At 30.6% G+C, this 18,952-nt stretch overlaps 1 protein-coding gene across 1 annotated transcript; it reads left to right on the top strand.

The window, feature by feature from the left end:
- The first annotated feature begins 214 nt into the window (after nucleotides 1–214).
- LOC136230247 (uncharacterized protein At4g28440-like) lies at nucleotides 215–2,791 on the top strand. Its single transcript, XM_066019255.1, has 3 exons — nucleotides 215–373; nucleotides 1,058–1,304; nucleotides 2,139–2,791. The coding sequence occupies exons 2-3, from the start codon at nucleotides 1,082–1,084 to the stop codon at nucleotides 2,327–2,329; spliced, it is 414 nt and encodes a 137-aa protein (XP_065875327.1). The 5' UTR covers nucleotides 215–373; nucleotides 1,058–1,081; the 3' UTR covers nucleotides 2,330–2,791.
- The last annotated feature ends 16,161 nt before the right edge of the window (nucleotides 2,792–18,952 follow it).

The following is an 18,952-nucleotide window of genomic DNA, read 5'->3' on the forward strand; positions in this document are numbered from 1 at the left end:
GTACACAACCTATGTAATTTACTCCAATATATACAACAAGTTTTAATTGAAAAATGATCCACTTAAAAGTGTTTAACGAGTTTCAAATCGAGAGTAATAGAATAAACAATATATAATTTTTTTTAAGGGAAATTTGACTATTCAGGACTGGACTAGTATAAAGCAAAAACATTTAGAAAGATAAGAAAGAGGAGAAGCCAAACAGGGATCTAGTGACGTGTAGAGTGAGATCAAGTGTTTGGGTAATGAAAGATCGACGGTCCCCATTAACTTCACATCTATAAGGATTTCACTTCTTCAGCCGTCTTCAAGCCTACCTTTCTTCATCTCTACATCAGATCTCTCTCCGATTCCCAATTTCTCTTTCTAAAAGGTACTTCCCAAACCCTAGCTTCTTCTTCTTCTGTCTCCTTTACTCATCATGATCTCTACTCCTATTAGTTACAAAGACTTTATTTTCATTTGTAATTTTGCTTCTTTTTTTTGTAATTATGATATGAATTGTTACTGTCCTTTCTGATCTGTTTCGTAAGCAATAGATTGTAGGATTTTCCATGATTTACAGTATATTTTGGATTATTGGTTGCTAATTATTGTATTATTGACTTACTCTGTTTGTTCGTTATTCAGATTGTGGTGTTGTTTATGGTCAAATATTTCATAATTTTCTATAATCACTATATGATTTGGTTTAGATTTGTATCTTATCCATGTTTGTTTCCATATAATGCCAATCTGTGTATTAAATTTTATTTCCTGTAGTTTTTCCCCCTTGACTATTTGATTTTGTTGGTTTGAAGCGAAAAATGTGTAATTGCCTGATTAATGAAATAAATATTTTGCAGTTGGACAAGTGGTTTCACTACATAGTCCAAATTGTGTTTATGTTTTTAATAAGTTCTAAAATCGACAGGATGATAATTTCGGTTCATGCTTTGAATGGCTTAATTGAGTGAATTTGTAGTTTGTTCGTTTCATTCTCTATATGTATTTGGCTTCTTGTTGATCTTTTCGGTTGATTTATTCTTTTGATCATCTTTTGCTTTTATTTTATTAGTTTATATAGGCGTTACACAAGAGAATGGCAGATTCAAAAGCTGGATTGAGGAAGCCTGTATTTACCAAGGTTGACCAGCTCCGCCCAGGTACTACGGGGCATACTCTTACTGTGAAGGTTGTTAGTACAAAGATGGTTTTGCAGAAAGGTCGTGCTGATGGTCCTCAAGTACGCCAAATGCGTATTGCTGAATGTTTGGTAGGAGATGAAACAGGATTGATTATCTTTACAGCTAGAAATGATCAAGGTACTATTTTGATCTCTTCTTATTTTCGTGTTAATGCACATCAGAGATTCAATATTCTTTGAATACGTATAAATACCTGTGATTTTGTATATGTGATATATTTTACTTATTGGTCTTGGCTTTCTCCAATCAGTAAATGTTTGTGGTGATTAAGCTGTTTCCCTCATATGTCAAGTTATATATCCTTTGGTATTCTTGCTGTTACATTATTTTGATGACAATTCAGAAGCTCAACGGTTTATTAATCTATTAATTAGGGGTTTGAAGTGCTGACACTGTAAATTTTGCATGGTCTCACACCAAGGTCACAAAGAAATCATTTTGTTCCAACAAAATCATAAATCTTCAATTTAGTCCACTAGAGACATCTCCGATGATCTCATATAATAAAACTCGCTTGTGTATTATGTGGCATCCTTGTCATCATTGACTTGCACCATGTCATCGAGGTTGGTTATATGATTTGATGCAAGACAGGTTCAATGATGCGGCAATTGTGACAGCTGCTACGTATGAAATCATATCACATGAGTTTGTAATCGGAGATCATTGCAGTTGGTTTTAGTGAATCGAAATTGAAGATCTATGATTCTTTTGGAAAAAAAATTGATTTTGGTGAAACTACATGTCAACTAACTTGTGTGCTTTTAGCCCCTAAGGAGTATATCATGGGATGGGACTATTAGAATGCCACAGTTCTCATAACACTAGTATTCAGGATGGTTCTTTTTATTCATTTTTGCGTCTTCTAAAATGAAGTATCGTCTGAAACCTACTTATCCCCGCTGTTATTGAGGAGTTTGAATGAACATTTTGATCTTTCTTGTTGTTCAGTGGACTTGATGAAAGAGGGAAGTACTGTAATACTTCGCAATGCAAAAATCGATATGTTTAAAGGATCAATGAGACTGGCTGTGGACAAATGGGGTCGTGTTGAACCAACTGAAGCTGCAAGTTTCACTGTGAAGGAAGACAACAACCTATCATTGATTGAATACGAACTTGTGAATGTAGTCGAAGAGTAACTTAACCTTGTTTGCGAGGTGTTGCGACCTTACTAGACGGTAACCTGAGAATAAAAAACAACTCCAGCAAAGCAAATTACAGTTACAGGAAATGCCTGGGAAAAGTTCAGTATTTAGGAAGAAGAAAAATCTGCAAGCGAGTACGGCGCAAGTTGGTTTTACCTTAGCGGCACATCCAGCAGAAACCCTTTGATTGGAGATCCAAGCAGATGGTGATGGCTTTTAAATGGATGAGTTAAAAGCAGCTACCTATGGAAAAACCTGGTTTGGTTTGCTTGCTATCTTATCTATTTTTAGACACTGATTGAACTTGTGCTTATGTGATCATGGATGGATATATTAAAGAAAAACGGATTACTATGAGTTATAAAAAAAATGGATGTTGGTGTAATCAGTAAGTTATTATGGTTCCTGCTTTCTTTAATTTCCAATAAAAGAAATTACTATGTTGTTGGTTTTAAATTGCATTAAGTTATTGCTACTGGTTTCTGTTTAGGTTCGTTTTGCTAATAGTCTGTCGTATCGATATTTTAGTTAGTTTTTGTGCACAAATTTGATCATTGATTTTATCGAAAGAAAGTAAAGTTCAATAATTTTTATAAAATACGCTTCAAATTTTAATGACTTCGCTCGATAATTGGTCAGATTCTGTTTTTTTCTTACTCCTGAGTTTCATTTACACTTCAATTTTAATTTCAACTCTTTTTGTTACAATTTTCCCGTCCAACGGACTAGTGACGTGAATGGAATATGTTCTGTGAGAATACTTGTTTTGTTCATCATTCATGCTGTTTTGCTAGTTTATCAATGGAAGAGTAAATTTCAAGAAAAATATGTTCTGTGAGAATACTTGTTTTGTTCATCATTCATGCTGTTTTGCTAGTTTATCAATGGAAGAGTAAATTTCAAGAAAAATTAAAATTGAAGGGTCAAATTTTACTTAATTTAAGGGTTGAAAGTCAAAATTTGCTTAATTGCATGGTGAAAATATCATATTTCTTTTACCGCAATTTAAGTTTTAACTAACCGCTCTAGCATAATGCATTTGCTCCTAATTTTAAAAGGTAACTAAAATTTAAGATTTTTTTATATAATTTATTTGATTGTTTGGCTCGAGTTTGTTGAACACCGTTGAGGTGAACTTTCTTTTAGTTAAAATTTTCTGTATACATTATGATTAGAATTTGAAATTACTTGAAATTTTTATTAACTTAAGCGTCTTGATAAATAAATTTAGGATTCAGTAGCCAAATCAATAATAAATCAAGCTTTTGAGTATCTAATTTTTTACAAATGCTGAAATTGTTAAATGATAAATTGTTTGGTAAATAATAAAAATGAAATACTGATTTAAAATACTTTTTAAAATGTAAAAGTTTTTTTATGATTAATTTTTTTACAAATATATTTAAAAAACATATAGATCAATTTTTAGTATACTATTATTCGTGAAATTCTATTTGAAACTTTGGAATTTATATTTAGACTCGTTAGCTTAATTTTGTAAGCAATGTTATCAACCAACTTAAAGCTAATAAATATTGGCCTAATATACAAATAACTTTCTAAACTTGTTCAAATATTGCAACTGCCTCTCTCAACTTTCAATTGTAACAACTTATCCTTTAAACTTATCCAATTGTAAATCATAACCCCAAATTGGGAATTTTTTTACCTCGTACTTGGAGCAACCGTAAAAACGTTTCTCTGGATTCGTATCACGCCAAAGATTTGATTATCACACTCCACGAACGTTGTAGCTTTTGTATTTTACGTGTTTCTTCAATTGCAGTCTATGTCAGCAATTTGGGGTTATATTTTACAATTGGACAAGTTTGAGGGGTTATGTTTTACAATTGGACAAGTTTAAGGGGTAAGTTGTTACAATTGAAAGTTGAGGGGGGCAGTTGCAATATTTAGACAAGTTCAGAAGGTTATTTGTGCATTAAGCCATAAATATTTGATATGCTATAATTTTAAATTCTTAGGAAGGTGTTATTAAATAAGCCCTATGATAAATTTCCATAAAAACAAACATATTTCCTACTTGGTTAGAGCCGGAGGAGGCCTTAAATAGTTTTGGCCTTGAGGCATTTTTCTCACAATTTTTAATAGATACCCACATTGATAATAAGGAAATAAACAACTTAGCCACATGGATTAATGATATGCTCAATCAAAAGTAGTCTTTATACTTGGTTGTGCATAGTGCTCTAGATGCAAAATTTATGTTTCCATCACATGCATTTAGAGTGTAGCTACCGGTCACTCATGTTTCCATAAATTCTTCAAGCACTACAAACATAAGAAATATGATAGAGTCGGGGTTATGCTAACCTAAACATCAACGACTCTTCTTTGACTTTTCTTTCTCTTATTGTAGACCTCATCTCACAAGCCACATACCAGAAGATTCTCGTCATCTTTTACCTATACCAAATTGGTGTGGTGAGCAAACACATCATCTATGGCTCATAACAAGGTCCATTTATTCGCACGAGCTCCTCTTTTACATTAACTCCACCTCCTCTTCACAAAACTCCTACACTTTAGAATCTCAAACCTTCACGTGCACCTATAACCTCCTTTGACGCTAATGGGTGGCTTGTCCCCATCAAACCATAACCCTAAAGCTAGATGGACACTTAGACTCATTGGACCCAAAAAGAAGATAACTCCTTGACGGTATCACAAAACACCTCATATATAGTATAGAAACAGTCCAAGAGATCATGAACAAACTGGAGGGTGAATATATTGCTGAGATGGAGCGTGTTTAGGCCCAACTTTGGGTATCAATCAATCGGCCAATTCGGCAAAAATCCATAGTATGCTATAATGGACTCTAGAGCTTTCCTAGGCATAGAGACACTTCTCATACATCAGACGTTCAGATCCCAAAAGATAATACATGAAGCGAAGATGGTACCACCATTTCAGGTCACTCACGGTGCTCTCCAACGAAAGCATCGAGGAAGAGTCATCGAAAGACATAAACTCATCCTATGATAGACGTTCTCATCGTAGAACCTCGAATGAAGCAAACTCCTCCTAAGACAAGCATTCACTACAAAGTGATTCCCATAGGTATTGGACAAACTCCTAGGTCTCTTTAAACAAGGAAGATATGTTCAACTTCATCAACAAGGAGGTAAATCGACGGCTTAAAAGCGATATGGTGCATACATGGATTAATGTTACGTCTGAAGTCATTAACACTAGTTCCCCCCTCTAGGAGAAATCAGTATATCGTGGCTTTTAATACCCCCAATCAAAGAATGTAATAGGTTGGAAGATCCCATAAAAAACTTTCGGTGATCGTTAGAAATTACCCACTGATGTTGTTATTGGAAATTCTTTACGATAATATATTTATAAAAAAATCATGAAATAATAAAATATAAATATAGGAATTAGTTAAATATAAAATAAAATTCAACTTAATTTTTAATTTTTAATGTAATTTCCTCGAAAGGGAACCAAAATAAGCCCATTATAATAATAGACTGAGTACTATGGTTTAAACGTGGGCTTAGTTGAAATCAATTAAGACAGCCCAATGGCTACTACAAAAAGAGTTTAAATGTTATTAAAATAATGGGAAATTTGTATACAATTATATTAACTAATAATTTGAATTATTTAAACTAAAAGTAAATTATTATTTTGCATATATTCTAAAAATTAGGATTTATAAATTAGAGGTTTAGGATATATATTTTAGCGTTTAAAATTTATGAATTGGATTTAGAATTTTTAAATTAAAATATAAAAGCATATTTTATTTGTAATATATAGAAAACAGTGATATATTAAGAATTAATTTTGATAGTATGATTTAATTGTAATAATATAATTGATTATATTTTTTTTTTTGTAAATAGCCCTAAAATAATTGGAAAATCCATTTGGGATAAAATAAAATAAAAAATATAAATGAGTGATTTAATAGCTAAAGATGAAGTCAGAAGTAGGGATGCACACAAAAATCCGTAAAACCGTAAAACCGAAAAACCAAATCGAAACCGAACCAAAAATGAGGTTAACCGAAACCAATGGACTAGTGTACGGTTTTTAATTTTAAAAATAGTGGTTAATGGTTACGGTTACGGTTTTTGTATTTAAAAAACCGTGGTTAACCGAAACCGACCGAATATTAATTAAATATAAAAAATAAATTTTTTTATTTTTATTTATATATATAATTACATATTATCCCACTTAGAATAAATAAAAGGTCAATAACAAACATTTAATAAGAAACACTAATTCTTACCAAAAAAAAAAAAAAGAAACACTAATTATTTTGGGTGATTAAGACTCAATTTATAATACAAATTTATCAAAAATTAGATAATTAGTGAAATTAGTATACCTGAAAAGGGTTTCGTTGGTAAAGCACGAAGGATAATAAGTTTAGTCCAAAATACAAACACAGTAATTTGATGTTGCAAATTATTTTCCATTACTAAGAATCAACTCATAGTACCAATTTTTCAAAAATTAGCTTGAACAGCTATTTTGTACTTGAAAAATCACATATAATGTAATGAAATTCTTTTGTTGTTTGAATACATAATAGTATGAATTCCAATAATTGTTGACTTTGCCCATTGATTATTTATGTATGAGTTCCAATAATTGTTTATTTATTAATGGTTAAAAACCGAAATAAAAGGTTAACCGACCGAATAATTGGTTAACCGATTAGTGGTTAACCGAATTTAATGGACTAGTGTATGGTTAGTATATTTCAAAAACCGAAAAAATGGTTAACCGACCGAATTAATCTTAATGGACTGGTTAACCGACCACGTGCACCCCTAGTCAGAAGTGTAGTAGAGAGAAGAATATTGGCTTTTGAAAAGCAATATTTTATGAAATAAATTGAAGAAAAATGAAAAAATAATTGGAATCGCCAAGCCAAGGACCTAACAAAACATGTCACTACCCCATATATATTATTGGAATCAGCTTTTCTTCTTTATATATAATAATGGCTCAAAAGATAAATATAAGCAAAATAATTAAATAATAAAGGACAAAGGAAGAAAACATGAACTAAATGTTTCTATTTCATTTCATTATTATATCCTTCCTACGTATTATACACGTCATTTTAGCGTAAGCTCAAAAAAACATATATGATGTTGTAAAAAAAAAAAAAAAAAAAACATATATGATACACAAATAATAATAATAAAAAAACACAATAATTTGACTATAATAATAATAAGACATCCTATTAAAAAATATATATATTTCTGAAAATCATAATTTGAATAACTGAAAATGGTAGTTTTAAGGTGCCATGGTTTTTATTTACCCCAAGTGAAGAATTTTCATTTTAATATTTATCAAATAATTAATCATTTGATAAATAAAAATTTAAAATTGATGGGTAAAATGCAAAAATAACTATTTATTTTAATCATTCTTATATATCATACATATATAATATATCGTGTGTAAAGGCTTTTTGAATTGGAAACACGTACAATTCTATTGTGCTATATATATGTTGAAATTCTATTAGACCATTTTTAACCATCTACTCTAGTTTTCTTACTCCAACTCTATTTTTCTCACTCTATTCTCAAATTACTACTTCAATCATTTACTCCATTTATAACTCAAAAAAAAAATCATTTTAACATAAATATTTTATTATTATTATTATTATATTAATTCACATTTTACATTCATTTTGATGTAGATTAAAGTCGTCTGAGAGTTTTAATCTTAAACTCATAAAGAATACAAACTTTTCAAGCTAAACTTGAAGGTTGAATAAACCCAACAAGGAAGAAACCTTGGCTCCAATGGAGGCTATATCTCTTAGTTCATCAAAAGTTAGGAAACATTACAAAGTGAGAAGTTTATATACTCCCCTAAATCTGAAATGAAAAGTCTAAAAGCCCATATTAGGGTTACAAGCATAGTTAAACCTCTAAGGGTAAAATAAGAATAAAAAGTGGTGAAAGTAATTCAACAAATAAAAGGAGGGACTAAATAGTAATTTGGTAAGTGGTCCTTCATGGTTATGGCAGGAAGAACTTGCTGAATAAGTATTCTCCAGCGTTGGCACGCCCCGCGTAACCCTCAGCACGTCCTGCATGGTTGTGCTCCTGGACTTGGTGGTTCTCGTAGGGGATCCTTACGCGCGGCGTCCCCGGAAGTACGCCCCGCGTACTTGACCTCCTAGACAGAACTCTCTTTGGACGCTGGATCCACGCTACGCGCCTCGGAGGGAACGCCCCGCGTGTATGACCTGTTGGGCTGTTCTTCCGACTTTGGGCTCTTCACGCCCCGCGCCCTACTAGGTGCGCTCCACGTGCTCTTCTGGTTGCCATTGCCCTCGTCTTCCTCGGCTAGCTCTCTACGGGTCTTGTCTTTTGGCTCCGGATCCGCGACTGAAGGAGGGATGCCCTCATCACATTTTATTATTAATCAAAATATATCCAAAATTAATTTCTAACATGGTTTATAACTTAATATTTTTATTTCATTAGAAATAATTTAAATAATAATTTATTAAAATTATTAATTAATAATTCAATTAATTAATAAAGTATTCCAAATTATTCCTAACAAAATTCACATTAACTAAAAAATATATAAAAAATTAAATATAAAATTCACAAATTATTATTTTCGTATGATATAAAATATATTAAATTAATATTTTTAATTATTAGAAAATTAATAAAATATTATTAAGTCTTACTTAGTAAGACATTTTGATACTTTGTATATAGAGTGCCAAAAGTTTGACTGTATAAATAAAGGTGTCTGAGAAACTTCAAATCGAAAATTCAGATAAACTATATAAAAAAAAGTTTTACCAAAAAATAGAGTAAAATTGAACTGCATTTGGTACTCTAAAAGTAAGGACTCGTTTGTTTCAGCTGTTCCTCTTTGGTGTTTGCTGTTGCTGATATGCAGTAGGTATTAGTTGTTTTTTCTAAAAAAAACATTTGTTCTGGAATTTTACCAAACACTTTCCATCTCTTATTTAGGATTGAAAGGCAAAAAATAGTTCCGAAAAATGGAAACGAACGGACATCAAATTATAGAGTATGATTGAAAATGCCCTTACTAAATGGAGTAATTCGACACACAAATGATTATTAATGCGTTACAACAAGATGTCGACAATGATTACTCAAGTTTAGGACTTATTATAGCAGATTGTCAGATTATTGCTACTAATATCCCAAACTGTAGTTTTCACTTTGTTCGTAGAGAAGCCAATGAAGTAGCTGATGCAGTTGCAAAATTGGGATTGAATACCCCCTTCTCTTATAAACCTATTGGCAAGTGATTAATTTATTCAATTATTCTTTCATTAAAAAAAGGTAATTAATTTATTAGTCCCTATATTTTGACAAAACACACTGTTTAGTCCCTGTATTTTTAAAAACACATGGTAAGGTCCCTAACCTTTTTCTCAGCGAACTGTTTAGTCCTTCCGCCTGTTTGTTAGATTTTTTTACCGTTTATGACTTCGGAAATTACTAAATTACCCTTTACTATTTACCTTCAAACTTCAGAAAAGGAAATCCAATTTAGAAGAAGAAGCTATTTGTATGGAGAACAAGAAAAAGAACAGACCCAATGCTTACGAATTTGAACGATTAAGAAGAAAATCAAGAAGAAGAACATTCAAAGTTAATTTCAGATGCATTAGAGTTTAAAGGAAATGAAAATAAAGGAAAAGAAGAACGTAAATCCAAATTGACTAACAGAATCTTCATGAGAATCTAACGGTAGGGACTAAACAGTTCACCGAGAAAAACGTTAGGGACTAAACAGTTCACCGAGAAAAACGTTAGGAACTTTATCGTGTGTTTTTAAAAATACAGGGACTAAATAGTGTGTTTTGTCAAAATATAGGGACTAATAAATTAATTACCCTTAAAAAAATGGAGTAATTCGAATTTGCAAACTCGGTTAAAAAAAAAAAAAAAACTCTAGTGCTAAAGGAACTATTTAAATTTGAAAATATTAATTAAAATAAAGTGTCATGTATCATCAGTGAATGCACATCTAATATGAGCATATTTGGATCTGTTTTTTTGAGTGCGACTACATTGGATACCCATATGAAATGACTACCTCCATTGGATGCATAATTAACATAAATATAATTAATAACTAGTATGGTAATTTTGGATTATTAAGACAAACTTCGGGTGTTAAAGTACCACGTACTTTTCATGAAGGTAATAAGACAGTTAATTGAATGACTAACTTCACATGAATTCTTTTCTTGAATCATCATGACTGTGTGGTATGCCGCCTACTAGACCTTTAGAATCTCATCCTTTCAGATTCTTGTGGAGCCAGTGCTTCTTAGTTTTGTTTGTTTGTAGTTTATGTGTTCGTTTTTCTTTGCTTGTTCTTTTTTATTTTTTCTGCTGCTTAGCCCTTTTTTGTAACAAGAAAAGGTTTTTTATTACTATCTTTGGCACATCCCTGTATATAAATATATATTGGACTTGAAACATGTATAACACATATTTATTTTATCACGGGTTAAAGAGTAGAGAGGGGGCTAGAGAGTATTGGAGCACTTTGGAGGGTGGTTAAGCCTCTCAGTCTCTGTCTGCTATCGAGGGGGCTGCTGAGGCCGAAGGAAAGACCCATGCCCTGTCTTAAGTGCTCTATAAGTTGCTGGCAGGTTTTATCTTTCTTGACGATTTCCCACAATGATCACATGAATCAACTATATCGAAAATATAGTCTAAAAATATTTGCTTCATGTTTTGATTGCCCAACTCTAATAGGTTTCAATTCAACACTATGTTTTTACATATAAAGAGATTTTGTTAAAATTATTCATAAACCCCTTTGATTATTTATTTATTTAGGTCCTTTGGCATTGTAACTGCATGGTGTGGGTTTTGAAAAAACAATGATGTTTTTATCTGTCAATTTACAATTTAGATTTTGATAATTCAAAATATTATCGGTAAACTTTTAAATTTTGAGATCATTTGGGTGTTGTTTGATAAGGAGAGAGAAAATGAATGTTTAGAGAGGAAAAACTCTAAAAATGATGAGATTTTAGGACAATAAGTTTTTCACACCATTCCGGGGATTGATGAGATTCTTTTCACTTTTTGATAAAACAATTGTCACGTCCGTGTCTAAATTTCTAGAATTTATACATTGATAGTAATATATATTATAAATATTAGGTGGGTGATTTTTATTTGGAGTTATAGGAAAAGTGTTGAGGTAATTTGATGGTTTTATGTGTACATTAAAAGTTTAGCGTAATGTTTAAAAGATTATATAAAGATGAAGGATTAAATCGGATATTTTACAAATTTGGATATATATCCAAATTTGGAAGAGGTGATCGGCGATGATGATCACCATTTTCTTTTATTTTCTTTCCTGTTTTTTTTTCTTCGCCGTTCTTCGACCGTTTTTTCACCGTTTCTTTGATTTACGAAGATTCGATCGTCCGAATCTCTCGAAATTGAAACCATAGCATCCTTATACATAGATCTAAGTCCTTGTCGAAAAGTTTTTGAGTTTCGGCAGTGTTTGGAGGGAAATATCTTAGACAGGATTTAGAGGCGAATTGAACGGGTGTATTTTGTTTAATTGTAGCCAAGGTAAGTAACTATCAACTATATTTTAAGTTTTATATATATTGATATATATATGATCAAAGAAGTTGCAGAAATTGATATTTCAAGGTTTATACGGGTATTTTGTAAAATTGAGGTTTTTCATGATTTTGCTTTTTATTGTGAAATTATGGTTTAAATGAAGTTATTGATTATGCTTTTATGTGAATTTCAGATTTTTACTTGATTATGTTGATTTAAGGCTTCATTTGGTTGATTTTACATATATACATATATGTTTTTGGTTTCAATATATTGAACAAAATGAATTTGATGATTTCTTACAAATTGTTTTTGGATTGAGAAATCTGTTGCGGTTATTGTTGTTATTATTTTGGATTGAAGTCCAAATATGATTTTTATGATACAAAAGGGCTAATTGAAGCCAAATGATTTATGATTATGAAATAGTTTGGAATTTGATTGTGAAAGGAAATTTGAGCACGTTATGATTTTATGATTTTATATCCATCGAGAGTTATCCGGATCGGTGGTTTTATATTTGAAGACCATGTTCAGTGAGGGACATGGCCTGTGTACACAGTCTGAAGACCTATTGGGTATGGCAGCGAAGTGTTGGGTAAGACCATATGGGATATGCAATGTTAAGAGACGTCTCGACTATATATGTGGTTATGGATTGATACTTAAGGGGAGAAACTCGAGGATGGATACAATGTTTTAAGTTCATTTGGATTATATTTTCGGTTATGATTGATTTTGATATAAGGTTTTACGTTTGATTGATTACGAGTTGGTTTGATAAAACACTTATTTGATTACAAGTTGGTTTGATAAAACATTTATTTGATTATGAAACATTTATTTGTTTTGATTCGTTTTGACAAGATGCATTATATATATAAAGTTATATGAACTTAAATTTTGAGTATATTTTCTAAGGTTTTGATGAAATCCCTTTATAAATGTATATATGTAGCTATGTTAAGTAAAGTTGGTTTTTATATCTGATAGTTTCTTACTGAGATTTTTGTCTCACCTTTTTTTTAGATGTTTTAATGTTTTTAGGTGAGAAAGTACAAGATATAGAGAAGGTTACCGACCGTTTAGGCGGGGTTTGGAAGTTGGCTGCTTATTGTGAGAATTATGGTTAGAACTTTGGTAGTTCAATTGTAATATAATGGCGTTGGATAATTTGGAGACTCTTAAGTATTGATTATGATCTTTCTATTTCACGCCCGATGCCGATTGAGGTCGTCTAGGGTCGGGTGTGACAACATTGGTTTTAACCTATTTGTTCTTATGTAGTTGTTTTGTACCTTTGTTTATGCACAAGACTGGTTATCTTCTTCCACTTAATCCCGAAATTGATAGGACATAAAGAAGAAGGAACCGAACCAGGAGACTAAGCCGAAGGAGGGTAAATCAATTACCATAAGAACAAAGACAAATCGAACAAGCATAACAACATCCTCAAAAGAACATCCAAACAACATCATGGAAGATGCCAATCTCCCTTAAGAATGAAGGATTATTCCAAACCTTCAACTAAAGGAAAGTCATCGTGTATTGTAAAACCTAATGAGGGAGATAATCTCTTTGAAATCAAATCCGTCATAATCCAAATGTTGTAAGTAGCAGTATAATTTGGAGGTTTACCCAATGGAGATCCAATTCACACATCCAAGATTTTTTCATAATGTGTAATGCTTTTCAAACAAATCGATGAGTGTCTGATTATGTCATACAACTTAATTTGTTCCCTTTTTCTCTAAAGGACAAAGCTAAAAGCAAGATGAAAAATTTACAATCCGGATCCATAACAATATGGAAGAACATGGCTAGTGCATTCTTAACAAAGTATTTTCCCCATAGGCAAGTCATTAAATTGAGAAATGATGTTTCTCATTTTGCTCAGAAGTTAGATAAATCTTTGTCTGAATTTTGGGAAAGATACAAAGATATTTTAAGAAAAATCTCTTAACCATAAAATTTCAAAATGGATGTTGTTCCCTGAGACGGCCCTGGGTCTAGGCCTGAGGTGCACCGACTAGGACCCATGGTTGGAAGGGGTCCCAATTTTTAGCCTTATATGTATATATGGAGATTATTTCTTTTTTATTATTATGGAGAGATAAAATATACAGGGGAGTCTATTTCTTTTTTAAAACCCATTGACAAAGAAATTAAAAGGTCTATCCAACCTTTAGACTTTAATTAGTAAATTTATTATAGACTTTTAAACTCTTAATTCTCTCCAAATGTTTGCTCTTCCTCTTGCTCGTGCAACCAGAACCACGATTTTTCCTTCTTCTATTCCAACTCTTCCTTTCCGTTTCCGGCAACTAGAATTCGTGAGTCGCTTACTTCATCAATTCGTTCAAACAAATTCCTTTACTTTTCTGCTCATGCACTCAGGTATTTCATTTTTTCATTTTTTCCTGATTACACATTGAGTATTTGATTTAGCTTTAATTATATTATTGCTTTTAGTTTTAGTTTTGATTGTATTTTTTTGAATCAAATTGTAATTTGTGTCCTCTATGAAAATTTAAGTCCAAAATGTGATTTTGAACGAATTGATGATGAACTTTGATGAATAATTTTGTTTCCAGATTATATACTGAGTATTTGATTTAGTTTTAATCATATTATTGCTTCTTATGAGAATTTTGTGTCTTGTTTTGCAGGTGAGACCGTAAGAGGTGATGATTTTTAGAAGAATTTTGTATGATAAACGATGGCAATGGTATAATAGTGATTCATATGGAAAAAAGTTTATTGGTTAAAAATCGATTTTCGAAGGATTTTATTACGTACAATTTTTTTTATTATTAAAGGAGCTCTTATTCGTTATTTTGCCTAGGGCCCCTAAATTGTCAGGACAGACCCTGGTTGTTCCATAACTTTTCTCATGGTTTAAAGATGCGTATAAAATTCAACTAGAATTTGTTGCAAATGGAGATCCGAAGGAACTTGAACCTAAAGCACTTTATGAGCTCATCGAACAATTAATGAACATAAGCTATAAGTGGCACTCAATGAGAGAAGATTATGTGCGTGATTCAGAAAGTTGGTAGAAAGTTAACCATGATTTGCATTTTCCTTGAGATCGACTTATTGATAGAACTTACACACCTTAACTCTAACCCATATTACAACCCTTTTCCAAAGATTCTTTTTACTTTGCTTGAATTTAAATGTAAAATGGTACTCTTTGAGTGGACTTGCAAATCCACGTCCGTTACTTGTAAGTAAGAAGATGAGAGTTAGGATAATAAGTCACCTTACATTGATCGAATAAGTGTCAACCATGGTGAGGTGCTTTGAACTTTTGTTTAAGTTTTATTTTGGTCGATTTTGTGTCTTTTAGTCAAGTTATAAAGCTTTGAAAATATGTAATGTGACTTTCCATTTTAGTTGGTTTCTCGTAATTTCAAAAGGGATGAAAGAAGGTGAAAATAAGATAAAAAAAAAAAGGTAAGGTGAAGATGTGGAATAAGGTAAAAGTAAGGTGTGGAGTATAAGTGTCTTTAGCGATCTGTGTGTCGAAGATACGAATCTAATTAGATGTCTGGCCTTTTTCCTTATTATTTGGTCATACATTAAAAAAAAAAAAAGCTAATTCCATACATCATTAAAAAGTTTAAATATTTCTATAAAAAATGTTTAAATATTTTGTTCATGTTTTATGCGTGATTTTGTAATAGTTTTGGAAATAAAATATTTTTAAACTCGATAAAATATTTATTTTATTTTATATCAAAATATACACAACACGTGATAATAGCATATAATAATTTTACATCTTATCCAAGATTGTAAAAAATGTTAGGCGCTAGTTGGACGGATATGATCTTTGGGAATTAAATGGCGATTAGTTGGAGATTAATTGCATTTGTATTCTTATATTTTATTTATTTATTAATCAACATATTTTTCCATAAATACAATTAAAGTACGTATTATACTATCTAAAAATAATAATATAAAATTATTTAATATAAAAATGTATGTATATTTATAACATATATCTTTAAAAATATGCAAACATCAACATTTCAACAATAATATTATTAAAACAACTCAAATAAATAAAATATAACGTTCACAAGTAATATAATTCATCAAAAGCTATGAAACAATGTCGTTAAAGTCTTAATCCATATCATGAAAACAAGTATAAAACAGAAGTAAACTATCCGACAATAAACATAATTCATAAATAACCATGCGACAATGTTCAAAAGTGAATTATAATAAAATTAATAATGAAAAACGCTTTTATTCATCATCGCTTAGACGGTCTAAGTAGCGTCCAAATGGTTAAAGCTCGCCTAGAAGCAAAAAAAAAACATCCAGAGAGATTAATAAAAAAAATATCACGACAGATTTTTAATTTCGAACGTCTAATCGATGTAGACGGTCCTGGTGTTGAACTGTCAGCTTATCACATATTTATATTAGACTATGAGTCTATAAATTATTTTCACTCATATCATTTCATACTAAAATATATATGTTTTTACAAACAAACATTTTCTTAAAATATTCTGGAAAGGCAATTAAGTGGGTTACAACGTACGGCTTGAAAAGACCAACATACTGGATCAAGATCACGTGGTTGTTCATATATATTATTGGTTTATGTTCTGGATTATTTATTTTACTATATTAATCTTTATCATTGATTTTTAATAATTTTTTCAGTAATTTTGTTATGATTATTATAATTCATATTTCGTAAAAAAACGTGATTAATATTTTAATTTATTAATTTTAAATAATTTTTGTTAATATATATATATATGTTTTAAAAAATGTTTTGAATGGATTTTTTCCTTAAAGAACAATTGTCTTTCTGTCCACTATAAATAAATGTTTTCCTTTCGAATTCAAATTTTAATATACATATAAAAATTTAATTAGAAGATGATAAGAATCCTCAATAAATTTTGGATCAAATAATCGAATAAACTATAAAAAAAAAATATCCAATATATATACAATAAGTCACTTTTTCAATACACTTATATATATAAGTTATTATTGTATTTGTTTATCAATCAAATAAATATTGTATTGGATTTTATGTTATCATAATATACAGTGAAATGAATTCAGTAGTGAAATAATGTAATAATAACCCGGTTTCGAGGGATAGTGCCAAAGTGAAAGATCTAAACAAATAACATTTTCAACTGGAAGTAATTAACTGAATCTTATAGAAAGAGAGTGATCGAGCTATATTAATAAGTTGAACTTTTAATATTTAAAATCGTGAGGTTCAAGAAATGATACTTGAATCAAACTGGACAACATTTACATGTTAGTAGATCACAGCACTACAGATAATGTGATAAATAACAATTATTGGGTCTTGGGATTGAGATTAGAGATAGTAAAGTAATAAAGCATATATAAAACTAATAATTTTTTTCTTTTATAAAAAGAATTATAAGAAATGGGGTGTTTGGGATTTATGGAAGTTAGTGGATATTTGGTTGCTCATTTTCCATTTTTTTTTGTTTACCTTTTCATTTCAAAATGCAGAGTTTTATGTGTTTGGTTAAAGATCATAGTTTTACCTTTTATATCTGAAATATAACTCTTTACAAAAGCAAAGAATCTTACTTTTTGGATTTTCCAATACCAAATAGCAAATCATAACAACAAACAGTATCAACAAACAAAAGTTAGAGGTGTTTGGTTACTCATTTTCATACTCATGTTTTGAAAGTTTTAAGTGTTTGGTCAATGACCTCGTATTTATCTCTTACACCTGAAAAGTAGCATTTTACAAAAACAGTGTTTTCCAATATCAAACAAACCGTAACAGCAACAAACAGCATGTAAAACAAACGGACCCTTAAACGAAACTAGTAATGTTTAATCTCAAAGTTGATAAGGATAAGTTAATATATAGTTATGGGATGTTTTGAAGTAAAAAAAGACAAGAGCAAAGTGAGATACTCTGAGTCTGAACTGAAGAAACAGAAATAGGTGTTGTGGTTGTTAGAATCTTTCTAAATTTACATTTCTTAATACTTGTCTCTTTTGACCAATCAAATTACATGTGCCCAACCACATGACTCTATTACCTAATCTTTCTAAATAACATGGGATATACTTATGTGCAAAATTCAGAATATTAGCTGGAAAAAAAATCCATTAATTGTTCAGCCAATTGCTTTCACCTAGACTCAACTAATATGAGATTTGATTCGATTCATTTCTACCCTCATCAAGGTCACTCTTTGCGGATTTTCTAATACACCAGCAAAGATGATATAAGGGGGTTAAGAATCCACTAATCATCGGAAAATAGAAAACTGCATCCATGAAAAATGTTTATTGAATTTTAACGTTTTTGTATAAAAGCACCTAAAAAATATTAATTGAGCATCTATACATTACTAGAGTGCACCTAAAACTACTCTATCAGTAAATTCTGAATCCATGGTTGTTCGCGTCCAACCACTCTGGATTACAATGAATCTGAACCAAATTTGAGTATATATGTTTCTCTTTTATATTTTTTGTGGAAAATATTTGAAAAGAATCTGGATATATAATTTGCATATATATCCTGAACTGAAGCATAATTAATTGGTCATTGTGCTATATTTAGTGATCTGAAAATTTCATGTGTGATTTGGCTTGAATTGAAAGTATCTGAAAAAGATAAAATTAAAGGCAAAGAAGTATAATTGGATGTCTGCCAAGAGAATAATACCCCCCACACACTTTTAAAGGGGATTCCTTGAGAATTAAGCAATCTTTTTCACTTTTTTTAATTTTAATTTTTATGCATTAATATCTTTTAATTTAACTAATTATTATTATTTTTTCAAGAAAAATGCTTGTATATTCATTAGATGAAAAAGGAGAAACACAACAAGCAAAAAGTGAAGAATAAAACATCATATAAGCTAAAGCTAATACAAGATCAACGAATTGATAAAAACGACTACAAAGAGGAAAGAAAACCATAAAAAAAAAAAAAAAGTAGAAAAAG

The sequence above is a fragment of the Euphorbia lathyris genome, chromosome 5, assembly GCF_963576675.1.
Source record: "Euphorbia lathyris chromosome 5, ddEupLath1.1, whole genome shotgun sequence".
NCBI classification, from domain to species: domain Eukaryota; kingdom Viridiplantae; phylum Streptophyta; class Magnoliopsida; order Malpighiales; family Euphorbiaceae; genus Euphorbia; species Euphorbia lathyris.

Excerpts from the sequence above, each read along its gene's own strand:
- LOC136230247 (XM_066019255.1), top strand. The coding sequence starts at position 1,082 with ATGGCAGATTCAAAAGCTGGATTGAGGAAGCCTGTATTTACCAAGGTT. Across the intron at positions 1,305-2,138 it reads TACAGCTAGAAATGATCAAG|TGGACTTGATGAAAGAGGGA; the intron begins GTACTATTTTGA and ends CTTGTTGTTCAG.